At 25.1% G+C, this 26,911-nt stretch overlaps 4 protein-coding genes and 2 long non-coding RNA genes across 17 annotated transcripts; 2 read left to right on the forward strand and 4 right to left on the reverse strand.

The window, feature by feature from the left end:
* Positions 1-587: 587 nt before the first annotated feature.
* LOC108002491 (LIM domain kinase 1) lies at positions 588-9,147 on the reverse strand. Of its 3 annotated transcripts, none has more exons than XM_017064206.3 (8): positions 8,994-9,147; positions 8,180-8,294; positions 7,653-8,093; positions 7,286-7,378; positions 6,678-6,810; positions 6,242-6,474; positions 5,918-6,146; positions 588-5,816 (listed from the first exon to the last, which is right to left on the reverse strand). In XM_017064206.3, exons 1-8 carry the CDS (start codon positions 9,013-9,015, stop codon positions 3,534-3,536), a joined length of 3,549 nt encoding a protein of 1,182 aa, XP_016919695.2. In that variant the 5' UTR covers positions 9,016-9,147; the 3' UTR covers positions 588-3,533. The 3 variants fall into 3 exon arrangements, with proteins under 3 accessions (XP_016919695.2, XP_061933502.1, XP_016919696.2); XM_062077518.1 differs by having other exon boundaries at positions 8,932-9,008; XM_017064207.3 differs by lacking the exon at positions 7,286-7,378.
* A 316-nt stretch (positions 9,148-9,463) lies between these two features.
* LOC108002478 (acidic phospholipase A2 PA4) lies at positions 9,464-19,642 on the reverse strand. 9 transcript variants are annotated; one of them, XM_062077526.1, is made up of 6 exons: positions 19,138-19,642; positions 15,316-15,587; positions 13,967-14,221; positions 13,405-13,742; positions 12,823-12,984; positions 9,464-12,646 (listed from the first exon to the last, which is right to left on the reverse strand). In XM_062077526.1, exons 3-5 carry the CDS (start codon positions 14,219-14,221, stop codon positions 12,825-12,827), a joined length of 753 nt encoding a protein of 250 aa, XP_061933510.1. In that variant the 5' UTR covers positions 15,316-15,587; positions 19,138-19,642; the 3' UTR covers positions 9,464-12,646; positions 12,823-12,824. The 9 variants fall into 9 exon arrangements, with proteins under 9 accessions (XP_061933510.1, XP_061933507.1, XP_061933506.1 ...); XM_062077523.1 differs by lacking the exon at positions 15,316-15,587; XM_062077522.1 differs by lacking the exons at positions 15,316-15,587; positions 19,138-19,642 and adding an exon at positions 18,025-18,167.
* LOC114578112 (uncharacterized) lies at positions 12,981-14,734 on the forward strand. Its single transcript, XR_003698754.2, has 2 exons — positions 12,981-13,284; positions 13,385-14,734. It is a non-coding gene; the product is annotated as an uncharacterized LOC114578112 (long non-coding RNA).
* Positions 17,093-26,017, forward strand: LOC108002479 (uncharacterized). The gene is made up of 4 exons (XR_001766868.3): positions 17,093-17,179; positions 17,743-18,052; positions 18,134-18,383; positions 25,582-26,017. It is a non-coding gene; the product is annotated as an uncharacterized LOC108002479 (long non-coding RNA).
* On the reverse strand, positions 19,783-23,962 carry LOC108002477 (apolipoprotein D-like). Of its 2 annotated transcripts, none has more exons than XM_062077520.1 (5): positions 23,807-23,962; positions 22,367-22,483; positions 22,143-22,269; positions 21,657-21,752; positions 19,783-20,569 (listed from the first exon to the last, which is right to left on the reverse strand). In XM_062077520.1, exons 2-5 carry the CDS (start codon positions 22,481-22,483, stop codon positions 20,097-20,099), a joined length of 813 nt encoding a protein of 270 aa, XP_061933504.1. In that variant the 5' UTR covers positions 23,807-23,962; the 3' UTR covers positions 19,783-20,096. The 2 variants fall into 2 exon arrangements, with proteins under 2 accessions (XP_061933504.1, XP_061933505.1); XM_062077521.1 differs by lacking the exon at positions 23,807-23,962 and adding an exon at positions 22,869-22,989.
* On the reverse strand, positions 24,273-26,910 carry LOC108002476 (cyclin-dependent kinase 1). The gene is made up of 4 exons (XM_017064188.3): positions 26,699-26,910; positions 26,014-26,309; positions 25,512-25,831; positions 24,273-25,435 (listed from the first exon to the last, which is right to left on the reverse strand). The coding sequence occupies exons 1-4, from the start codon at positions 26,733-26,735 to the stop codon at positions 25,192-25,194; spliced, it is 897 nt and encodes a 298-aa protein (XP_016919677.1). The 5' UTR covers positions 26,736-26,910; the 3' UTR covers positions 24,273-25,191.
* Between the last annotated feature and the right edge of the window lies 1 nt (position 26,911).

Here is a 26,911-nt window from a genome sequence, read left to right on the forward strand (position 1 = left end):
CAAATTTAATATATATTATATTCACAATATATTATAGAATGTATATAGATTCATTTTTGAAAAATGAAAGTGATATGTGCTGCTATCTATATATTATTCTTTAAACATGAAAGCTATTTAATGAATTGAATTTAATTATCGACAGTTGATAACACAGAATTTTTAAAATTTCAATAAATTTTAAATATTTTAATCTTAAATACATTTTTAATAAATAATCATCACTTAAATTTCTGAAAAATGTTATAAAAAACAAAAACGACATTATTTATATTCTCAACCATTTATTTTTTTCTTTTTTCTCTATTATAACTAAAACGTTAAACAAAACCATTGTTCTCTATTCATATAAATTTCAGCATGAAAAATAGTTCGAAATCACAATTAATAAGTACTAAAAAATTATACAAAAATGTTCATTTAATAATTAATTTTGTCGATTAAAAATTTTGAGCAATTACCAGAACGAATAATCGTATCAGAAACTAATATATAATCTATTGAAATGATTTTTTTCTTCATAAAAAATTACCGTTCATCTTTCAATAAATATGCTATAAAAAAATAACATGCGCGGTTACTCAGTCTCTTTCAAATATTTTTTTTTCGACATTCGTACATTTATTACTGTCTGTTAATTTACATTTTGTAATCTTGGGAAATAGATTCTCGAAAGAAATTTATTTCATTATAGTTTATATCCATAAAATGAAATTTAATATTTTAATATTTTACTGAGCAATCGCATCATATATGATTTTAACAAATTTTATTATAAGTTTAACGTAACCTCAAATTCAATACAAAATGTGGTATTGGATTAAAATATATATATATATATAATAATTAAGTACACAATCAAGCATAAACTTTTTAATTAAAGATATAAAGAAATCTGATGAATTTATCGATTTAAAAATATATAATAAAAATATTTTTTATATAAAAATTTCTGTTCCAGAATCTTTTCCTACAAAAATATTATTATTAAGAAATTATTTCATGTTTAACCTGTTAATTTTCCACAAAGCCTCGGAATTTCCTCGGAAATTTTTTGTGATGCATTTTATTCCATAACAAAGTGTAGTATACGAAATATGCTCTGATTCTATCATGTTTTCATTATCGGAGTGAAGAAAAATAATTTGCATGGGATTGATTTATGAATGCTCCTTGTGTCTCCCAATATGTTGAACAAAAGGAGCTTAATAATTTACAGAGACTATAAAAATAATGTGTCTACTATTCCAAAGGTTTTCTTCTTCATCTTTTTTTTTTTCTTTTTTTTTTTTTTTCTTTTTTTTTTTTACAAAAGTTTACATAATTCTTATTGTGCCCGTCACGTGTGTCTATAACGTTTTCTACTTGTTTACTACGATATTCATAAGTAAGCAACAATAACGAGACTAATACTGTTTGTTTGAAAATCGATATACGACGAGTAGTACTCGTCGTTTTATATATGCACGCAATTATTTATATATTACAACTTGAAGATTATTCATTACGCAGACATTTTTAAATATGTGTACATTCGGTATGTGTAGTTTATATTTATTCAAACTTTGAAACATTCGATCCAACATTTGATTTTAGCAGTTTGATTTAAAAATTTGAGAGATTGAAACTTTTCAGTTAAATTGTTTTAAATGTTTTAAAAAAAAAATGTTTTAAAAATATTATTATTTAAAAATTTATTCGAATGTTTCAATAGTTTACATCAAATCTTTCATTTAAACATTATGTAAATTAAATATTTTTTATTATTTTTGCATGTATTCATTTTTTAATTATGCTTACTTATATTTTGAAATACAAATTTTATATGTAGAATTATTTATTGCACGTATTGTCCATTAAAATTAATATTTGAAAAATTATTTTTTTTTTGTTTTCATTAATATGATTTCAATTTAATATTATATTAAAGAATAAGAATTGGGGTTTCTTTATTTTAATAATATTTCTTCAGTTGCTTCCTGTAAAATTTTTTAATTATAGACAGCTTCAAAACACTTTCTATCACAGATAATAAACATTTATTTGGTGTAATGAATCAAAGTGCTTTCAATAACAACAGTATTCAAATTATATATAATATAAAATATTTCTCAAAATAAAGAAAATAATAGTAATACATCTCCAATCATCTAAATTAAAAGTTGAATGGCAAAAAAATATGAATAACAAAGTGAACAAATTTTTGTACATAATATAAAGTGAAATGCTAATTAATTTTTGCAAAAAATATTAATAATACTTTTTTTTGGAATATGATTCAAAATTAAATTATAATTGATTTAAATCTTTTATTTTACTTTGACTCTATCTTGATCAAATTAGAGAACAATGTTCTTATAATTAGAATATAATAGAAATACAACTTTTTTAATAGTATCAAAAGAACTTTTGTCTCTACATTATCAATATAAAGTTTCTTACTGTTAATATATATTCTGTAAACAGTATTTTGAACATGACAAATATTGGAATATATGTATATATACAAAATATATGTACATTTTTATATTATACACATCATACTATATCATCATTTATATCTTTGTTAATATATTTATGAAAATTAAGTTAAATAAAAATAAAATGCAATTTACAAATTAAAAATAATATGAAATAGAAAATACAAATACAAATACAATACTACAGAAAATATAAATAATAATTTTAAGAACATGAAGAAAATATCAATATCAAATAAGTGAAATTCTATTTTTTATGCAAATAACAAAGATATAACTGATGAATTCAAATTTATACATGTCGATAATTTATACATGCACATCACCATCATGTGGATAATATTTTACAGTATGATGTACATATATGTTTGATAAAGAATATCATTTTTTTTTACATTCTATTCTACAAAACTGACTCTACAATAATGTTTACAACTTCTTCAATATAACCCCGTATTTTCAAAAAAAAAAAAAAGAACTGGAGATGTATCGATCCAGATTTTCGTTTTTGTGTTCTCGAGAACACGTGTCAAAAATTATTACACGTGATCGGCACGTTACGGACACCATTCAAGAAAACCACGTATTAATCCTACTGATTCTGGATGTATCAGATAAGATTGTGGATGGAATGTTTTCGTTAGTCTTATAATTACTTAAATTCCCGCTTATAAGAACCACAAGGCAAAATTTTGCAAGAATGCGAACTTTCTTATGCGAGTTCGTCGGAGGGCACCATTGCACGCACCATCCAAGATATTTCAAACTCATAGAAATTGAAAGCAAAAAAAATAGCAATGAAATTCATTAATACTGGACATCAAATTATTAATAATACTTATTTTAGATATTATTACGCAATACTGCAACACGCAAAAAAAAAGTTTAACATTTGATATGATCAGTTTAAGAGTATGAGAATTAAAAAGAGAAATGAAAAACTAAACAACTTAAATTATTAGATTATCGTTAAGCGAAAAAAAAATCAAATTAATAAAATACGAGATTTGTTTCATTATGAACATGATGCGTTATTTCATTAACATGGAAATTTCATAAAGCTGTGCTTTCTATAGGTGACGTAGCTCGATTAGGAGTACAACATCGTTCAGGAGTATGGCACAAATCCGGTGTATGCCTACCGTCTCTTAAATGAACGAACTCTAAATCTGCAAAAAAATTACTTCTCATGGTACCAACTGCACTATCAGAACCAAAACTATCCTGTCTACATAAATCCACATTTTTATAACATCCTGTGTATTCTGTCAAAGAATTAGGCAATTTTCCATCATATACAGGTATCGTTTCGATTACTGTTTTCTTAGAATCATCGGATTTGAATTTGGTACAATCTTCAGTAGTATAGTCTTTTTCATTATCTATATTAGTTTCATTTCGTGTATTGTAGGAAAGAAAATCATCGTTTTTGGAAAGACTGGAATTTGAATAGAGATTATCTGTATAATAAAACATCGTATTTTTCTTGAAATTTCCTTCTTTATGAAAATCTTCTTTTTGTAAAGTGTTAAAAGACGAATAATCTTTATATATTTGATCTTTATGCTTTGCTGTACAATCTAGTACTGTGAGACTTCCTTGTCTAGATAATATACTTCCAATATCTGAAATATTACTTTCTTGTCTGATTAGCTTATCATTGATAGACTTATCTTCAGTAATTTCTGCTTTTGATTGCAACGAAAATGAAATAGCTTCAGATTGACTATTCTTTTGTGACAAAAATGCATCCTTTGGTGTCTCCTTTGTGGGAGAAATCTTTGTTCTTCTTAAATAAGAGCCTCCCGATGATTTTGAAGTTTCAGCTGTGATTTTCTTTGTGTCATTATCATTTTGACCGTCGATTTTATTTTCTTTTTCTACAACATTTATAGATTTTCCAATTTGTTTTAAATAAGAACTAACAGAATTCGTATCTGACATTTTAAACTTATTTTCCAGCTTAATTCTCGAATGACTATCTCCAATTGAATTATATTCATTAGATTTTTCCGCTGATTTGAAATTTAAACAATTGTTTACTTTACATAACACTTTGTTATCAATAATATATTCAGGAGTATCTGATAAAGAGCACGGATTTGTTCTGCCCACATAGCGCATTTTTTCAATAGTAGGTATCCTTCTCAAATTGCATTCTGTTAAATCCTTTTTCAAATACGAATCTTGTTTATCATTGAAATTATAGACAGCTGATTCATTTGATTTGATATTTTGTCTCGGAAAGCAACCAGTAAATCCACTAGAATCTGGAGAAATAACAATTTCTGGTTTTTCAATTGAAACTTCCTTAGATCGTGAGTTTTGTCTCGAATAACGACTCGAGGTTCCAGGCGAATCATTTGTTTTGCTGTTCTGCCTTATATATTTTCCTCGAGAATTTATTACATCAGGCACTTGAAGAATATTATTAGATTCCGTTTCTTCACGTTCCAACGTACTGTCATTACAACCGCTGCATCGTTTCTTCTCTTGGTGTACTTGACCTTCTTTAATAGGCTTCAATTGCGGTGCCAAACTCTCTGGAGTTGTGGATTCACTAGTACTTGTGCTAGGTCCTATATAATTTCTGATATCGTATTCCAAATTCGATGGTAATTCTGCACCCATCGATAAATGCATTGCCAGTCCTTCCAACCATAATTGCATTATTTCAAAAGGTGGTCTCTTATCGGGATTTAGATCACAACAAAGAAAGGCGATCATATAAAACATTTCCGGACAATTAGAACAAAATTTCTCCTTAAATACATTCTGATTCAGCCCGAAATCTGAAGATCGTGGTAAGTAATCAGGATCTGCTTGAACACGTCCAATAATTTCACAAACAACAATACCAAAACTGAATATATCAACTTTTTCATCATATTTGTTACCCTTCATCATTTCAGGCGCCATCCAATATGGATTTCCTACTACTGTGTATCTTTTCTTTCGTTCTTTCTTTGACGTTTTCGTTTCTCCCTCGGAATGTCTACTGTATTTGCGATTATCAGGGGAGTTACCATTCTGTATTATCCTTGCTAAGCCAAAATCGGCTACGACTACAGTCTTATCCTCGCGTACAAGACAATTATGCGAGTTTAAATCTCGGTGAATAATATTCATGGAATGTAAGTAAGCCATACCAGCAGCTATATCTTTAGCAAATGATGTTCTTTGTTCCCACGGTAAGATTTCATTTGTATCATGTAGCAGAGCTCTTAGAGTTCCTCCTGCTATATACTCAGTGACCAAATGTAACTTTTTATCTTTGTAAAGAACACCGATGAATCGGAGAACATTGTTGTGATGTAGCGAACGTAAAACGGCAACCTGTTAAATTTATATAAAATAAAAATAAAATAAAATAATATGAATAAATATAGAATAATCACTGATAAAATAATTATATTTTTTAACATAAAAAAATTTACCTCTTTTAGAAAATTCTTTTGAGCTTCTTCATCAACTCTATATAATTCTTTTAGCACCATAACTTCGTTAGTATCTCTATGTGTAACTTTGAACACTTGTCCAAAAAATCCTGTACCTAGCAATTCACCTTTCACTAAATCACTAGCACGGAATATTCTTTGATTCTTTGGTTCGACACGAAATGATCTAGTTCTGCTTAAGTCACATGTAAGATTTGTGGGTGAAGATCTATAAACACATCAAAATAAGAACGAATTTATAAAATAAATGTTCAAGTATTTTTAATCATTATAGAAATATTTCATTCAAAACTTAAACTATACCCATCAAGTAATCGCGACATAGAACTACTACGTTCTTTATGCATAGGATCTCTGGTTCTTCGCAATTGCCTGCTTCGCGTTCCACTGATGTAACCTTCATCTCGCCGTTTAAATAAACGTTCTTTATTTTCAGGGCTTGTTTTAGAACTCGAAATCGACGTCAACATCGCTGCAGACGGTGATGAATACGTGAGTTGTCGAGAAACTGTATCCGGATCGTGTTCAATAGTTAGCTAAAATATTCAAAATGTTTAATTTTATTTTTTTTATATTTAATTATACATTTATTAGATTTAATTATGTTTATTAAAATTTCTATATTTATTATGATATATACATGTACTATGTACTATATACATGTGAATGTTATTAATAAATATAATATAATACTTAAATATGCATAAATTATATATGTAAATATTATATATAGAATTACCTGTAAAACTGTATCAGAATACTGTATAAGATTTTCAATACTCTCTATTGGCTGATCTTTAACTGGGGTACCATTTACTTCGAGTATACGATCACCGATATGCAAAGATATGAGATCACTGGACATATTCAGTCTGTAACACATTTCATGTGATATCTCCAATGTTTTGATAGATATATATGTATGTACATTTTTTAAACAAAACATGCAAAACTTTGCGTGCATTTAGTTCATATTTGATTTAAATATTATAAATGAAATTAAATAGTAGAACTAATATCCATATTTATTTTTAATCCAGCAAATTTTTTTGCATTATTATTATATCATATATGTTATAAAATACAAAATATAATCATACTATTACATAACATATACTACTATATATTATTTTAAATGCATGTTCTGTAAAGCATAAATTTTCATTTCACTTCTAAATACATCATGCTTACACATCTATGCAGCACATATTATGAAATAAACAAATAATATTAGATACAAGAAAATTATTTTGCACAAAGTATATTTTAGCGTGCAAACATTGAAGGACAATCTAATCTATAACAAATACAATATCTAATGCATATTATTTATTTGTTATGCTGTACCTATGATTAGAGAAGTGGCAGCATAGTCTAAATAGAACCTCCATCACAGAGGCCAGCAGCTTACTGATTTTTCCACGAACATTTCTCATTAACCTGCATTTTAGTTTAAAGTTATTAGAGGCTGCTTATCTATTTTATTTTGTTTATTTATTTATTTTTAAATAATCACATTCATGCATAGTGTTAAGAAAACAATATAATTTCAGCTTAATCATATAATTTTGCAATGATATTATTATTTATATTTTTGTTTTTTGTTTTGCACGTTTGTTTTAAAATATTATAAAAATTGACAATATTTGTTTTAAATTTTAATCTTAATTTACCCATAATAAAAATAGAAACAGAAATATATTATTATACATACTCAGATATACGAAGTAAAGCACCACAATTTCGAGGACTAGGAGTTGTATCTAATGTCAATTTGATTCCTCTCTGTTTTTCAGGATCAGAAGTATTTGGAGGTATTTCCACTAATCTGATACTGTGTGGTTTCCGTGTGAATGGATAATTAGGTGCTCTATTAATTGGCTGCATTTGTCTCTTATAACAACTTCCACAATATAGTTTGGATCTCTCAACTAATGCATAACTTTCTCCATCTCCAATGAAAGCTCCACAAGAATTACAGGCAAAACATTCTGGGTGAAATTTGTGATCACCTGCCAACATGACAGGACCTGTAATGATTTGACCACAACCTTGACAAGCTTCTCCATAAGCAGCCCAATAATCATCTTTACAAAAAAGTAAACCATCTTTCTCAAAGTACCATGTGGAGAGACCAATATCACATGCAGAGCACCTAAAAAATCACAATTTTATGAATAATTTATTCTTATCAATATTGTTTTGTTATTTTGTTATTATTATTATTATTTATATTTTTACCGAAAACAATCAATATGCCATTCTTGATATAATGCCTGTATGAATTCATCTTCATCAATTGCATTGAGACATCCAGCACATGGTAATTTCCCACTACTTTCCCTACTTCCCAGATCTAGAAAATATTAAAAACAAATTTAATTGAAAAACCACTTATATGTGAAATTGATATGAATTATTTTTTACTTTTATAATTTCTCGTTAGAATCTCTTTTATGATTTCAAACATTCTATCTGTATCATATATTTACATTAAATATTTACCCCATGCATATTTGCGTAATTTTCGCGTGAAAGTAACCCGATAATAGAAATTTTATTGAATATTAAATTTTATATATTTCGAATTTGTCGCAGTTACAAAAACAAATATAACGCAGTCACACGGAAAACAGAACGCGTCAGGGACGTATAGTAGGAAGGAAATGTGATTCACGGTTGACATTAGGTAAGCGTTAAGAAAGCAGTTTATCAACCAGCTGACAATAAATTGGCTAATTCTAAGATGATTAAAGCTTGTCAATGAAAGAATCACATCACTGAAATTATAAAATACTTTTCGAAGCATTGTTTGTTTATTAATGATCGGAAAAATATAGTTTAAATGAATGCGTAAATAAAGTTTCTTGAAGAGCGTGGGCCAAGAGACTTGGAAGACAGGACGCCCACGCGATCTACAAAGGATCAAGCGTACACAAAAAATCATCGATCAATTCATTTGTCATATACACAACTCGAAGAATTATACATACTATATTATGAATTCAGTCAATCCGTTCAAAAGTAATAATTTACATTGCCGAAAAAGACGTACCGTTTGACGAAACTTCATCCATCACAGCATTTAGGTAGAACTGACACACTCCCACTCCGCGCTTTGATCATTGAATACATAGTAAACAGATTCGAAATCCATTCTTAATGCGATGGACATTGCGCAATGGCGGGAAATTTGATATTCATAAAACTGAAAATTTTTATGTTACAATACAAATTATTTTTAAATAAAATATGATATTAAATATGATAAAATAAGATATTCTTTTCATTTAAGAATAAAATAATCTTTAAAAGTTACATTATTTTCGATAATAAAAAAATTTTTTTAAATTTTGTTTAAAATTTTTTTAAATTAATTTCTTTTTTTAAATTTATTTAACAGCAATTATTAGTATTCTTGAAATAACTTCTAATCAATAATTGATAAACATTTTCTAAGATTTAATTCTATTAAAATTTTGTAACATTAAAAATTAATTTTTTTAAAATGAAAAAAACAAGTAGTTTATGTAGAGGTAGTTCTTTATTTTTTAAAATATTTGGTCTTTCAAATCAACATAGATACAATTTTTCAAATATATATATTAAATTAGTTTTTGATGTATGAGAAGTGCAAATATATATGATAAAGTGATTGGAAATTGTAAGATTTCAAAGATAAATGTAGAAAATTAATTATAGTTTCTTTATAATATATAATATAAATATTTTCCAGAAAGTATCCAAGAGATCCATTTTAGACTAAAATATATATATTAGTAATATAATATAAACAATATTATCGCATGCAAATGTTAAAAATGTTGATTATATTATATCATATAGTAATTAAAAACTAATTTGAATATATATAAATACATATCTATCTCATATTCATCAGTACAATTTAATCTTAAAAAACAAATTTTAAATGATAAAATTCATAATTTAAATCATTAATATTCAAAATATCCAAAACATAATTTAACTTATTACAAAAATTACTTGTATATTTAATATTAAATATTATATTTATAATTTTACTTTGAAGTAAATAATTTAAACTTAATTTTGAACTACAAGATTTCCTAAAAGATCGAATTTACTATTTTAATACAATATTATTACTTCAAAAAAAAAAATAATCTTGAAAAATATATATATTCTTAAAAATGATATGTAAAACAATTTTTTTAATTTAGTTAAAATTTGTTAGATTTCACTATACTGATGGTCAATCGAAGGTCTTCAGGAAACTAAATGTCACTGAGCTACTTCTAGTATATATATCAATGTGACATATTCAATCGATTGCACGTTTTCCCGGCTGACCTTCTCGAGATATTTACAAAATCCGGATAATCTTCGATTGTCTAGCGACAACTTCCGGTTCTCTCAGGTCGCATTAATTATTTGAGCATGAAGAGCACAAATAACAAATGATTACTCTATAAGTAAAAACTACATAGCAAGCTTACATATCTGAGTAATTTTGATCACAGTAAAGATTGTGCAGGATCTTCGTTTCTTTTAATCATTTCATTCATTTCATTTCTTTTTTTATTACTGCTCAAAATAATTAGTAAATCATTTTTTTCGTATCATTTAAGAAAAAAAATAACGAATGTATCATAAAATAAAGATTGCAATTTACAAAATAAGATTGTCAAGAGCATTTAAAGGTCAATTTCATTTTTCAAATTCTAAGTTATACAATTCTATATATATATATATATATAATTGATTGGATTGGTCATTATCATATAACTTATAAAAAACAAATTAAACTTAATTGTTGAAATTTCCATATTGTTTTATAAAAAATTGCGAAAATGTTTGTTGTCAATTTGTTGATTAATTTTTCAATTTAATATATTTTTCAAATAAAATATTTTCATGCATGAGGAAATTTTGTTCAATCATTTTGTATTTTTCATATTATTTTGAGCAGTTTGCATCGAATGAATCAAGTTCTTTCATGATTCTTGCATATTTGAGCTGCAACATTATCATGTCGTTAATTTTTAATTTATATATACAAACGACTTTAAAAATGTCTTAAAACAAATAAAGATTCGTTGAACGCACGAGTTTCAAAATTTAAAAATTTTGAATTTAAAAATTCAAAAGCTATCAAAAATGATAGAAAAATCGCAGACATTGTGAAATTTATTGGTACGTTGTAAATTCATCAAGTTGATACTATAGCATTCATTATTTAGAAAGTATATATATATCTCAAATATAATAATATTTTATTTGAAATTTAATTCAAAAAGTTATGGTATCATATCTACATTTAATATATATTTTAATTACTTCCGTATCAACTTGATGAAAAATCTTAATCTAAGGATTAAAAATCTAAGGAAAATCGTAGAAAATGCTACGCGATTTTATGCAATTGTATGCATTTTTGCGCAACTGCAATAACGACGAATGATATGCAAGAAATGCGAACCTTGTTTCGGTGATATAGTTCCAGTAAAATCTTCCTTTGTTTTATGTTCGATAAATCAATTATTTAATCAATTATAACTATAATCTTTTTCTTCATTACTATCTTTAGTTTAGCAGTAATCAATATAAATTTATCAAATAGTTTTCATTTCATATTGCGTATTTGTAACTTCCTTTTTTTTCTTAAAAAGATCAATCATTTAAACTATTACTTTTAGAGTTAAAAACATGTTAGAAAAGTAATATTGAGCAGTAAAATCGTAAATCATTTGCGAATGTAAATTCGCAATTCTTTCGAAATCAATCTTTATTCAAATTTCACACCGATTCCTTCTTAAGAATTTTTTTTATATAGTATATCTATATATATGTATATATGTATATATATATATTTTTTTTCTGGATATCATTTCACATATTACGAAGCGAAAAACAAAAAACTTTTTATAACAATACGTATTGACTTTTATGTTGCAAAGATGATAGCTACTAATATTTGCATAACTATTTCTTACTTTCAAGCTGACCATTTTAAGCTATTTATTCCACTTTTTATTTTCAAAATTAATTGAAAAAACGACTAAACAAAAAAATAAAAAAAAAGTTTTCTAATGTTTCTCATATTTATGATATATAAAATATATCATAAAAGAAATTTTTAATTTTTTAAGAGTAACTAAAAAAAATCCATCTGCTTATATTTAAGTATAACTTCATTCGAGACCAAAGGAAAAGAATAAAAAAATATCTGATATATTTTTATATTTTAAAAAAAATATTAAAAAATATTTCTTGGATACTTCTTAGCTATGGAATTTTCGGAGACTAATTTTCTATTTATTATTTTAGATTGATCTTGCAGAAAAATTGATCGAAGCTACCAAAAAGAGAATAATTTTTTTTATCAAGTAAAAGTCAGAAAAAAAAAATGACATTCCATGAAAAATAATGATCTGTAACAATATTCATGAATGATCGGGAAAGAACATTTCGTTCTATTGTTCCCAGACAGGTTGGATCAGCGTGAAAGAAAGGGGCGCGCAAGGAACGCGGTTGAAACGCGTGCAATTATCCCATTCATTAGAACTCTGTTAACTGGCATCACTTCAAAGGCTGTCTGGTCCGTTCTTCTTGCGTTTCCGCAATAGCTAGTTCACGTTCAAGGGCATCAACGGCACGTATTTGTCGCTTGGTCTGAATTTGTACTGGGAGCACAATCGGTTCGATACCGATTCCGTATAACCATTTCTGTAACACATCAACAACATAACGATTACGAACACGATCATTACGAAATTTTACAAGAAAGATGGAAATAAAACGGAAAAATTGTTAAAGTGGTATCGAAGATAAAGCATAAACACCACCACCACAATTATCATCAATAACCGATCGTTTGTGAGAATAAATTTATAATAAATTACATTCAATCGAAGCTCATGTGCAACCATGATGATAATTGTTTCTGTTGGAAGATGTCACGCATTGCCTGTAGCATCTTGTAGAAAAACATCTTGTAGATATAATAATCTCGTGATGAATTAATATACTCGTATCGCGTCGAATTCATCCAAATCAGAGGACAACTGAAGAGAATTGATGATTTAATCATTAGAAATATGTTTAATCGTTTCATTTCATTCAATCACTTTGAAAAAAAAATTATTTTTTGACAATATATTGAATATCTCAGAAAATAAGAAAAATAATGAAAAAATTCTTCTTTCTTCAAATAAAATATTAAATGATATTTATTTTATTAATATTAAATATTAAATTTACATTTATTATATTGATTATTATTTAATATAATTGATTATATTGATATTTATATATCTTGATGTAATTTTTAAAAGAATTGAGCCATTATAAAAATTCTTCTCTCGGTAAATATTTTATATAGGCAATACAATTTTTAATAATTTTTTATTTTGGAAAGCAGAGAGATTTGAAAAGATCCTAACTAAATAAATTTTATTTTTACAGAATTGTTTTCCAAAACTTACCTTTGCCACTGTGAACAGGGACGTCTCTCCTTAAAACAAGTTACTTGTATCACATTAAAAAAAAGAGCACCAAGAGTATTCGCGACTTCCGAATTAAGATTCTGCAAACATCTACGGAACTTCGCATCGCAGTCACAGTGAGATCGTGTGAAAGGCGAGTTGTTGCATATACCATGAATGCACTTCTTAGGAGATATAGTGATAGGACAATGGTCGTGTTCTCTACAACATGCATCCTCGGCTGCATGGTGTCCGAGATCATCGTACGATTTCGCTAAAGTACCTGGGCCACACCATTTTGTACCTGGATAAATCAATCCACCTCCTGGAGGTTGATTCTGTAACAAAGTGAATTTATTTTTTTATATTTTTAATTTTATATTTTTATTTTTATAATTTTTCAAGATTTATTTAATACATAAATAACAGTGAAATATTTACTATTAAAAATTTTACTTAATGATGTAATTATCTTTGTACGAAGTTATATTCTACATTAAGCGAATTAATTATGATCTTGCTTGATATCTATAGTTTAACATCTGAAAAGATTATTTAGTACCTTTCCCTTGTCTCGAGAGGCTTTACACGTTTCTTCCAAATCTGCTACGAGATTGCTTGACATTTGACGGACTTTTTTTGGGTCAGCACCAAGAACCATTTTTTGAATAACACCACGATCGGTGTACAAGGCACAGAAGGGCGCATCCGCATTTAATTCCACCATTCTTGACATAGTGGTATCTGCCACGAGAACACTAGCCTCAATTTCACCCCCCCAGAGTGTTGGTATAAGTAATAGAAATACTGCAAGCATCTATCAATCAAAATAATTTTTACAAAAAAATGAAATAAACGTTTAAAGGATATTAAATCAGAATCAGTTTTAAATTTTTCATTATTTTTAGCGTTATATATTTTGGTAGAAGAATCCTGTATATAAATTATAAATATGTATATTATGATTTAATATATCACAGAAATCGCATAGAAATTTAAATTTTTTTTTATTCAAATTTAAAAATAATTTAACAAAAATAAATTAAACGTTCATTGCTATAAATATGTTCATTCATTGCTATAAATATATATATATTTATAATAATAATAATAACAATTATCGAAAAGAGAATCAAATATCCTTAAATATTTAATTTTACTATTTCGTAAAACAATGAATGTATAGTTGATTTTCAATAAAAAAAAATCCTTTGCCTAATCTTCCTGTCTTCTAAAAACTCAAAATCAAACTTGTACATAAACATTTCCAATGAGGATAGTAGGTCGACAATGCGCAAACATTTCCTAACTTTTCTGTAAATATATCGAAGTGTACATATACTAATATTATTATAGTCTAGTCATATTTTGTCCTCAGTTTCACTTAAACACATAATACTAACTCCCACGCAAAATCTGAATATTTTTTATGCATATAAGGTTTATTTTAAGGAAAAGTATTTTAATCAATAATAATCATTTTTTTGACTAGAATCTAAATTAAATAATGTAAAAAATGAATATTTTTTAATATTAAAAAAAATAGTAATTATTAAAATATATATATAATCTTCTATACAATATTATTTATATATTATAATATTATATATCTATATATATTTTTTATAATTTTTTTTTTAATATTTTTTATCAGAGAAACAATTTCCATGAAATAATATTTTCATTTTCAGATTAAACTCTCAACACTCTACGTTACTAATACGTTCTTTCAATTAGGACTAGAAGAATCTTTTATTATTGATGCGGATCTAATGAAAACTAATTATAAATAGAATAATGTGACGTTTTTTTTCTTAATTTAAAATTAATTATTGCTTGTTGAAGTAACCAATCAGATAAATCGACATACAGGAATTCCGGTCGTTTTAACGAGCAAGTTGGAGGGTATACCAATTAAATGTCATAAAATGATGCGTTCATTGCTGTATCTATCATATCCATGATGAGATTTTACTTGGTTATTTCATTACCAGACATTCATAATCATATTTTTTTCTTTTTCTTTCCTTGACGCATTGATCAAACAACATTTGCACAATTTCAATTTATCCTTTTTTAAGCATTATTTATTAAATTTCTACGCAATTGTTTTGTTGTATTTTAAATGTTGACGTTTTAAGATTAAAGTTCAATTTATCATTTTTATTAGAAGATCAACATTTCTGAAATGATAAGATAATAAGAAACAAATTAGAATCAAAGATATTAATAAACATGATTATATTTGCATCTACACAAGCAATTATTTTTTTTCTTGCAAAAACATTATCCATTAAATATATTAATCAAGTTTTAATTTATAATAATTTTTACATTATACTGATATTACTTTATAGCAAAAAAAAAAGAACGTAAAAATTTTTTTATTATGTATTTTTTTTATTGTATATATTTTTTATATATCTAATTATTAATAATAATTCTATCTGCGCAAATATATCAAGTGATTCACTCAATAAAATAATACTCATTGCAATGAGACAATACAAAAGCACTTACAGTTGATTTATCGAAATCAAAACATTGTTAAAATAGCCACTATATATGATAATGAAATTTTTCTAAATGAATGTCAAATTGGAATATATATCTATCATATCACATCATAATTTATCACCATAATTTATCACGGTAAAATAAAAAACTTTCACATTATAAAAAAATTTAAGCATAAAATATATAAAATTTTCAATTTTTCTATTAAAAAAATGTTAATTCTCTCGAGAACTTATAAAAAAAGAGAAAAATCTTCTAGATTCGACATCTACGATTCAATCGCACCCGAAGCAGTGGTTTCGAGGAACGTTGAACGACTAATAGTGTTTTACCTTTCTCGAGAATCATTTCAAAAGATCCTTCAAGGACAACAGTTCTCTTAAGGTCACAGAAAAAATAAGGAACAAAAACCAAACCTTGACGATTCCTCACTGGCTGTCCTTCCCTCTGACGCATCGAAATCGCGAAAGAAATTAATTCGAAAAGAAAAACGAAAAATATATGTTGAAAGACAAGAGTGATGAACGACCTTACAAATCACTGTGAGAATCACTAGAGATTCGATATGATATGATTTTAAATGACTCTTAAGTAATCTTTAGAGATTGGCGGAAATTACTGATTTCTACGCCAATCTTTTCTATGTGATTGTATAAAGAAGAATATAAAATGATAAAAAAATCTTAAGATATAAATTATGTTGTTTGAATTTCAATTTCCATTGAAATTTATTTATAATCTATCATGTCTAGATATCTAGATAATTTCTCTGATTTTTTTATTCTATCTTTATTAATTTATTTATATAATAAAATTGAATTAGATCAACAAATTCCATTTGTTTTCATTTATTTTTATATTTATTATTTATTTTTTTTTGCATAATAATTTATTAATATTTATAGTTATTTCTATAGTTTGATAGGAAACCTGCAATTGAATTTGGTTTCTTAATAAAAAAAATCATATAATTGATTTGATATGCAAAATTAATAAAAAGTAAAAAGATTGCAAGGAATATAAGACAATATATTATACGTATATAATAAGATATAATAGATAAAACTAAATAAAAAAATTATAAATATAATAATTATTTTATCTAATATTATTATCGATAAAGATTAATACTGTTCAATAGTACGACGTTTGATCGATAAATTTAATTTAATTAGATCGTCCCAGTTTAGAGAGGTGATAGATCCTGTGAATTTTACTAACCCTCGTCGTGAAATTGAACCAAATATCGAAAATCTGGGTCAGTCAACTTCATTGACGAACTTGTCCCTTGAACCTGTGCCAATTTAAACCAAATAATTCTATAACCAACTGATAAATCTATATAATTCAACTACACTAACCCATCTTTATCCATATATAAAAGTCATCATTATATCTTGTTTAATCAGATACTGCTAACTTTTCACCAAAATGAATGAATGTTTACTTATTGATTCAATTATTAAATTTTTATTTTTTATTTTTTTTTTCTAATAAAAAATCTTTAGGAATAATTGAAAAGAATTATTATCAGAAATTATTTATTATGGAAAAATGCATTAAAAAAATTGTTATATGAAAAAAAAGCTTTAATATAATGATCGTATAATAAATATAAAATCATAATAAATAATAATTGTAGATTTAAAAATAATAGTTAATACAAACATCAATTTCTATAAAATTAACTTTTAACGATAATTCCTATTATCTCTTTTCAAAAATATGTAAATAATTCTTCATAAGAACATAAAAATCAAAAAATTTATAATTCAATGTAATGTTTAATCTTCTAAGTTTTTTTTTACTTGTTTCATCTAGCATTCAATATTAAAAGAAAATTTATTATAAAAAAGAAAAAAAGGAAATAATGATCATTACAATAAGATTATAATATGTTAGTGAATTATAAAAGAAATTAACTATGATAAAAACATATAAAATAAAAACATAAAACAAAAATATAAAGCACAGCAAAATATCGCAACGAGTCGCCAACGAATTAGCAAATTAACGATCAGTCAAGATGTCAAGAACAATTCACGAGAAATCGCTACTCGTTGCAATATACGCGTTGCACGCGCCGCTTAATCGATCAATTACCCTGTGGAAAAGTCGTACACGTGCAGTGGTGAGCATGTTTATTACAATATCACGATCACAAAGAATGAAACATTCAATCTCAACCAGGCAAATAATAAAACTGTTTCAGACGAATACGTTGTTGCAAAGTAGATTGATTTAAACATGAATTTAATGAAACTGTTTGGAAAATCAAAGAAATCGAGATATGTTCGAGTCGAAGGAATAACGCGAAACTCACTAAAAGAACAAGTGCGCAACTAGCTGCCAACTAACCCCCACCACCAGCTACGCAACCCCAGAAACCGCAACGCGACTCGAGCTGCTGCAGTGCGCAACAACCCCTCAACTGACCGACACCGATCTTGTGAAATTTAAAGGTAATAAAAATACGATTAGAAACAATTTTAATGTTTTGAAATTATTAATTTTACCAATTGAATTGTTTTGAAATTATTGTTGAAAAACATATTAAAAATTTTTTAAATTCTTCAAGTTTAAACTTTAATGATTTAAACATCCAAATTTATTATTTTTGATATATATCTCCATTGTTAATTAAATATTCATGATTTCAGAATATATATCATAATCATCATTACAATGTAATAGATACATTTTTAACATATTTTAATGGGTGTGTAATTTCACCAATATTACCAATTTCAAAGGAGAATACAATCTCGTACTGAGTTTCCTTTCATTCAATTTATATGAAATTCAATACTTGTGTATAATTCTGCTTCCTAGACTATTATAAAAAATTCTATTTGCGTAGTAGATTCGCGCTATTCGAAAAGCATATTTTTCAGGAATATCATTTATCGATTTCTCGCATGTATACATATTAAAGAAAATATATTTTGAATAATGTATACCTTTAAAATAGATGTATTTTCAAACTATATGTTTCATTATTTCAAACTAAACAATTTTTACTATTATAAGACAATATAATTTTTAAATAATTAAAATATCATATCATATTTTTCAAAATTAAATAATAATTATAATCAGAGCAATTATTATCAATCTGATCTTTTAAATAATTAAAGATATAATAAATAAAGATATAGAATTAGAATTAAAGAAATAAAAGAAAAAGACAAAAATATAATGAATTAATATACATACATTGAAGTTTTATAACTCTCGTGGACGATGATCAATAATTTTTCCTGTCTTCACAGGATTATGATCTTTCAACAAAGAATTTCTGTGGTTGCACAGAATCGTGAATCTCAAAATAGAGTAGTTGTGCAAGATTTTTTTCTAAAAAATTCGCTTTATCTCTCCTCAACGGCCGCTATCAAACTGATCGTTGAAACGGGTCGTCAGGATACTAATATTATGTGGCATACATATATAAACCCGTGATCCAGATTACACGGGGGAGATTCCAAATCACGTGATATGCCACATGTTTGCAACCGTACAATATATAACTTCTGTTGTAAATAGATCGAATTAATTTGTCGACAGTACAGAACATGCTGACAATGTTTTTCCTTCCAGAGATTTTGCAATCATTTCATATTTTAATATCCCTCGATACAAACCAATTAAAGATAGAAGTAAGAAGTGTGAATTTTCTTATTATTAAATATCGATGACAGCTGCGAATTAGCCATTGCTGCGAATTGAAAGCATAATTGAAAATGATTAAAAACTTATTATAAATTTATATAAAATAATTTTTATATATATAATTTGTTTTTTTAAAGAAATAATATTTTGTAAAAAATAAATCAAAATTTATTTTTAAAATAATTAAAATAATTTTTTAAGATATTTACTTTATTAATTTATTTTATTTTCATAATCATATTAAAAAATTAAGAATATTATTTTGTTTATATATATATATATATATAATTATCTATTCTCGTGTCATTTTTTAATTATAATATACAACTTCATACTTATCTTAAAATTCTCATTAAAATTATATCAAATAGAATCAAAGGAGAAAATAGCATTATTTATAATAATTATATTTATTCTCTCCAAGAAAATGAGTATTGAAAAAAACGAGAAAAAGCATTAATTCTTAGGATCAAATTATATTAAATAAACTTTTTAAAATCAAAAATCTAAGGGATCCATTCAACTTCATTCGTTTCTTCATAATGCCTCATTAAGTTTTTTTCAGTGTTTTCTTCTGGTTTACTCGTAATTTTCTCTTCACTTCCAGTCAATTTATGATAGACCTTGCTTCCCATGTTAGCTACCCACTCGACACCATCGCCTACTTTTTCTCCAGCTTTGCGAACTAAATTGCCAATATTTTGACTTGTGAAAGTCGATGGATCCACCGTAATATCCAATGAATTATTACCATGTGAACATTTGATTTGACTAATAATGCTCAAATCAAAGGGATTCACACCAAAATCGGATAATTTTTGTCGTAAATTGTCTATAGAAGTCTTATCTAATTCTCGATTTCTGGAAAGGATTGTTGCACTCTGACGATGAGCAAATGTCAGCTTCTGACATGTAAAAACACCCGCATAATTATCGTAATCCGTGGCGAACACTACATGCGATGCACTTCCGGCTACACCTTTAAATACGATAAATTGATAATTAGAATAAATATAATTGAAAAATTCGTTGGAGATTCTTTGAAATATTTAATGAAGTCATGCAATTTATTTTTTTCATTGAAATTCCTATATTTCTATATTTTCTACTTTGTTTTAATTATTATGTCTTTCTTTTATAGAACTGTTTACAAATATATTTAACAAAAAGTGTTTTTTCATTTTTTTTTAAAACCTTATAAAAGAAATAAAGGAATTTTTGAATTTGAAAAAATTTTAATTAATTCAAAAAACTCTTAATTTTTATATGAAAATATTTTATATCTATAAAAGTTTATTTAAAAGAAAAAGAATTTTTAAAAAATTTTAAAAAATAAAGAAAATTTATATGCATATTCGTTTATTTAAACGATTGTTTAATTTTTAAAATTTTTTAAATTTTTAAAATAAAAAAGAATTTATCTATTAAAAAATTTTTGTATATACTTCATATACGTGTGTGTGTGTGTGTGTGTGTGTGTGTGTGTGTGTGTGTGTGTGTGTGTGTGTGTGTGTGTGTGTGTGTGTGTGTGTGTGTGTGTGTGTGTGTGTGTGTGTGTGTGTGTGTGTGTGTGTGTGTGTGTGTGTGTGTGTGTGTGTGTGTGTGTGTGTGTGTGTGTGTGTGTGTGTGTGTGTGTGTGTGTGTGAAGTATATATATATATATATATATACACAAAAATTTGTATACATTCTATATATATATAAATTTATATGTACAATGCCTCTTTATGCTTTTTCTTCGTATTTATTTCTTAAATAATATATATTTCATTATATATTTTGCTTTTTAAAGTTCTATATTTCATTCATTATTTTATATATTTAAATATTTCATTTATTATTTCCCTGATATTACATACCGTTTATATTTTTGAACTTTGATAACAAATAAAAATTTTTACTAAATTCTCTAATTTCAAAATTTCAAAAAATTCTTAATATTCCAGATCGAATTATCCAAATATCTTTCAAAATAATTCTCTAAACGTTTTTTTAAATTGTCAATTTCCTCTTGAACAATTGAAAAATATGATTAATTTATTTTATCATAAACACAGTTTACTTACTAAGAGGAAAACGAACTTTCATTAGAGCCGGCGTACTCGGATTCGGTATGGTCAATTCACCGGTGTAATGGTACTCATGCTTCAATGACGTAAGACCTGTGCATAGAAACGTCGCTTCATTATGGATAATTCATCCTATTTGTCAGACAGTTATTCTATTGACATGCTTTTATGAGTCTCGATGGGATCCGACGTTCTTCTTTATTAATTCAAAAGCTTTCAACAATATATATGTATGTTACTAATAGATCTCATCGTTTATAAAATTTTTCGCAGTATTCTCTTTGTTTAATGTTGAACAAAGAGAAAAAAAGTTCCACAAAAAAAGAATATCGGATTATCTTTTTAATCTCAATTCTTTAAATTTTAAGTTGAAGACTATTTCAAAACATTTTTGCTTATATATAATTTTTTAAATTTTCTTTATTTTCCTTAATTTTTATCATTAAAAAAATTTTTTTTCAATTTTAAATCTTTTTATCTTACTTAATACAGGATGGTCGGAATCCTGTTTTAGAATGTATTCACCCGGTTCCTCTCCACGAGTATAATTATAAGTAATACATTTGCTAGCAGTGGAAGTTTTCTGAATTACGTACCATATACCTAAAAACTAAAATTTCTAATTTACTATAAATGAACAAAAAAATAATTTAATATAAAAATATTTTTATTTGTATATAATACATACAATAGAATTATAAACTTACTTTGTTTATTTGAAATCCCTGCATTGGTTCCACAATGGGACAAGGTCCCACGTGATATGTGTGTGTTTTGACGAGAACAAAACATCCTAGTAAGAATGCTAGAGATAATATCTTCATCTATAAAAAAAGTTTATATTATTTGAAAAAAAATAATATTAATCTATTCTTTATATGTTGTATAAAAATATTGCAGAATTAATGATTTTCTGATAGCAATTGTAATTTTATCATTGTTTAAAAATACATCGAATACATAAAGATATTGTCTTATTTTAGTCAAATAAATCTTTAATAAAATAAATAATTAAAACTTGTAATTATAAAATGATGTTTAAAATATTTAATTATATACAATTATTATTTATGAATAATACAATAATGAATAATGTTCTTGAACTCAAGTAAAAAGTAAAGTCCATTGTACATTCAGTTTGAATTTTTTCAAAGTTTAAATTTTCTATATCAAAAAAAAAATTATACATAGTATAAAGTCAACTTTGACCTCACTCTTCTTTGTAGAGACTTTAAAAAATTATTTTTCTTTTATTATCTATAGATAATATAATGATATATATATATATATTATTAACACTAATTATATATATTTATAACATTAATCATAATAAAATACAAGATGGAGAACTATAATTCGTATAAAATATCGAATCGAAACTTCATTAATATTGTTTTCATTTGAAATCTATTATTAATTATTATCATTTATATATCAAAAAAAAATTATAAAATATTGTATAAATAATATTACAATATATTATATATTATAATAATATTATATATTGTATAAATAATATTACAATATATTATATATTATAATAATATTATATATTGTATAAATAATATAATATAAATAATATAAATTAAATTAATAATTTTTTATGTAAATATTTCTTTCTAACTACAAATTTTTTTTAAAAATATTTAATGGAAATATAAATTTATATATCATTAAAATTAATTAATTAATATCGCGACAAAATCATTTTATGGTATATGAAAATTCTGTTTAAATATTATCTAACAAAAGTTTTCGGATATTATTTTATAAGAAAATTCACTTTATTCAAAAATTTTAATTTTAATGTCAATTTGTGTATACTCCGTATATAATTTATAACTATATTACTCTATATATAATATCCATATATAAATATCCATTAAGCTTTATATATATATATACAATTTTCATTAAAGTCAAAATTTTTGGGTTAGATGAATTTTCTTTCAAGATACGAAAACTTTTAAGTTTTACTATTTGTATTAAAGTCAATTAACCTTTTTTACAATATATTTAAATTGTAGATATAAATGCAAATATAAATAGAGTCATAATATATTTTATATAATATTATGATATATAATTATGAAATAATATTAGTATGCAATACACTTGATATCTTAAATGACCATTAAGATACTCACCGTGAGATGATGTTGTCAGACTCTGAACTAGTAAACTAAACAGTAGCACAGTGGAGAAGAATTTTATGAGACATACTCCCCTCTCAATCCAATTATGGGTCATATATACTTTGAATATAATTGATCATAACATGATCAAATACGTTATTTCTAAAGAATTCGTAGAAATGAGTCAATTTTATATAACTTTTTATATTATTATTATACTCTACAATATCAAATTATTTACAGGAATAATAAAAAATAATATGTTTTTTTATATTTTGTAGCATTATTTTGAAATCACATTATATTATATTTATAAAGAAATTAAAAACAATAAAATTTTTTATAGATATTTTTATTAGAATATAAAAAATTGTAAATATAAGATATCTTATGATATAAAATTTATAATTAATTTGGTAATAATTCACTGTTATATAGTATTTAATAATAATTATAAAAAAAGAATGAAATGAAAATATCTAGATTATACATGTATTTTTTTAGAAAAAACGATTTATAAAAAAAAGCTGAAGATACGAATACCATGTAATTTTATTACATTTGCTTACGATGAGTCATTTTCGTCCGACGAATCAAGTTAGTCATTCTAGGAATAATATATACGATTTCATTCTTTTGCTTTTCTGTAGTTTAATTTGTAATTTAATTTACATATTATGTATTAAAAGAAAAGTCACATTATGAAAAAATATCAATATAAATACAGAAACTTTAAAAATATAAAAATGATAAATTATGATGAAGATACCGAGATTTCTCCTGTATCGAAGAACATATAAATAAACTATCGTCGTTTATTTTTATTATAAAAATACAAAAGATATATTTTTAATAAGCATGTGAATTTTTCAGTAATATTTACAGAAAATAATAGCATATATCTTCAGCTGAATTCCTAATAATACCAAATGTACTACCTATCTTAAAATTAAAACATTTAGAATATTTATTTCAAATAGTAAAAACATCATTTTCTAATTCAATATATGATAGAATGATATCTAAGAATATTTATAATACCACAATATTTTTTTTAAAATGAATAAGTAATAAGCGCAAAAAAATCTGAAGTTAAACGAATAGATGAATTATTCAAATATCAAATTGCTACAAAACATCTTTTGTACAAATATAGTACAAAAATTATTTTCCTCTTCGAAATTTTTATAGAAAAATTATCTTTGCTGATTAAACATAATATTCTTCTGAATATAATTTTCATTACACATGATGAACAAAGTCATTGAAAAAAAAACATTAAATGTTTGCTTTTGTATGTATGAATAATTTAATATTTCAATATACCCTGAGACATAATTTATGTAGTCATAATATCTGTGTACCATACACTTATCCATTCGTTTTATTTTTCTGCATTATTCCGGTGGCAATTTAGAAATATCCAAGTCATTAAAATAAGGATGTTTTAGAGCAGCTCGTGCTGATATTCTATGCACAGGATCATAAATAAGCATCATTTGCAAAAGATCAAGCCCATCATTATCTAATGTTTTAACTTGTGATTCTAAATTATTAGTTATCCAATTTGGAAATGTGGCCTTATAATCTGATAACTGTGTTACACCAGGCCATATTTCTTCTGTAGGAGTTCTTAATATCCTGTAAAATATTTATTATTAATTCAAGTTCTTATATTACAATCTAATATATAATATTAATTTTAAAATCAATTTACCGAAATATTCTAAATAATTGATCAATTTCACTATCTCCTTGGAATAATGGTTTTTTGGTTGCCATTTCAGCAAATATACAACCTATGCTCCAGATATCAATGGCACATGAATATCTATTGGCACCAAGAAGAATTTCTGGAGCTCTATACCATAAAGTGACTACTTCATGTGTATATACTCTAACTGGTATTCCAAATGCTCTTCCAAGTCCAAAATCTGCTACCTTGATCAATCCTGATTTGTCAATCAATAAATTTTGTGGTTTCAGATCACGATGAAATATTCTACGTTTATGACAGAATAAAATAGCACGTGTAATCTAAAAAAAGGATTACATATATTTTAACTTTTATAAAATATTTTGATATTTATTAATTCATATTATAAAATAATTTTATGTGTAATAATAATTTATGTATAATTATATATAAATAATATTATAATAATATTATTGTAATAAAATTATTATATTTTATATTATATATTAAAATAATTTCAAACCTGATATAAATAAGATTTAACCATTTTTGGCTCCATTAATTTTCCAGTACCTAAATTATCCATATATTTTTTTAAATCCATAGTAAGATATTCAAAAATAAGATATAATCTAGTTTCTTCCATTAAAACATCCATTAGTCTAACAATATTGGGATGTGGCAATTCTTTAAGTAAAGAAATTTCACGAATTGCTGTTGATGGTATTCCTTCATCATCACTTTCCAAACGAATTTTTTTCATGGCTACAATTTCTCCAGTCTTCTTATGCTTTCCCTTATACACTACTCCATAAGTACCTGTGAAATTTTTTTTGTGATGCTATAAATTTTTTGTGATGTTTTAAATTTTCTTTAATATCACAAAATAACAAGAATAATAATTTTTATTCTATAAATGAATATATATGTGTACTCATGAATAGTTATTTTACTCTAAACAAACTGCTTAATAATAAAATAATTATGATTTTTGAAATAATTATCTTTTAATAACCTTGTAATTAAAATCCTGTAATTAAAAATACAAGACTAAAATTTGTACAAAATCTATTATAAATTAATCGATTAAATTTTGATACAAATTTATCAAAAATATTTTTAGATTATAAATAAAATGAATCTTGAAAAATATAATAAAAAAAATATTAATTAGACAAGAATAATCTGCAAGGTATTATAACATTCACCTTCGCCGATTTTTTCAATCTTCACAAAATTCTCCATATTGAAAGAACGCTTAAAATTCTAATCTGTGTATATTTTTCTAAATTCTAATGTCTAATATAATTCAAATATAATAAAATTTCACATATATTTCACAAATTTTTCCAGTATACCGTCACGTAACGATTAAATTCAAATGTCGGTACGCCATATTGATAAACATGTTTGAATGTTCA

Source organism: Apis cerana, linkage group LG7 (genome assembly GCF_029169275.1).
Source record: "Apis cerana isolate GH-2021 linkage group LG7, AcerK_1.0, whole genome shotgun sequence".
In the NCBI taxonomy this organism is placed as follows: Eukaryota; Metazoa; Arthropoda; class Insecta; order Hymenoptera; family Apidae; genus Apis; species Apis cerana.

What these genes read in the sequence shown, in the direction of transcription:
- LOC108002491 (XM_017064206.3), bottom strand. Translation starts at nt 9,015, where the DNA reads ATGGATGAAGTTTCGTCAAACG. An exon ending in GCTTTACTTCGTATATCTGA is followed by an intron (nt 7,379 to 7,652) that starts GTATGTATAATA and finishes ACTAAAATGCAG; the next exon opens with GTTAATGAGAAATGTTCGTG. An exon ending in ATGTCGCGATTACTTGATGG is followed by an intron (nt 6,147 to 6,241) that starts GTATAGTTTAAG and finishes ATGTGTTTATAG; the next exon opens with ATCTTCACCCACAAATCTTA.
- LOC108002476 (XM_017064188.3), bottom strand. Translation starts at nt 26,735, where the DNA reads ATGGAGAATTTTGTGAAGATTGAAAAAATCGGCGAAG. An exon ending in GATTGAAAAAATCGGCGAAG is followed by an intron (nt 26,310 to 26,698) that starts GTGAATGTTATA and finishes AAAATTTCACAG; the next exon opens with GTACTTATGGAGTAGTGTAT. An exon ending in TTAAATCTTATTTATATCAG is followed by an intron (nt 25,832 to 26,013) that starts GTTTGAAATTAT and finishes TCCTTTTTTTAG; the next exon opens with ATTACACGTGCTATTTTATT.
- LOC108002477 (XM_062077520.1), bottom strand. Translation starts at nt 22,483, where the DNA reads ATGAAGATATTATCTCTAGCATTCTTACTAGGATGTTTTGTTCTCGTC. An exon ending in AGGGATTTCAAATAAACAAA is followed by an intron (nt 22,270 to 22,366) that starts GTAAGTTTATAA and finishes TAGAAATTTTAG; the next exon opens with TTTTTAGGTATATGGTACGT. An exon ending in TTCCGACCATCCTGTATTAA is followed by an intron (nt 21,753 to 22,142) that starts GTAAGATAAAAA and finishes TTCTATGCACAG; the next exon opens with GTCTTACGTCATTGAAGCAT.
- LOC108002478 (XM_062077522.1), bottom strand. Translation starts at nt 18,060, where the DNA reads ATGCTCACCACTGCACGTGTACGACTTTTCCACAGG. An exon ending in CCTCTCGAGACAAGGGAAAG is followed by an intron (nt 13,743 to 13,966) that starts GTACTAAATAAT and finishes ACTTTGTTACAG; the next exon opens with AATCAACCTCCAGGAGGTGG. An exon ending in CCCTGTTCACAGTGGCAAAG is followed by an intron (nt 12,985 to 13,404) that starts GTAAGTTTTGGA and finishes AATTCTCTTCAG; the next exon opens with TTGTCCTCTGATTTGGATGA.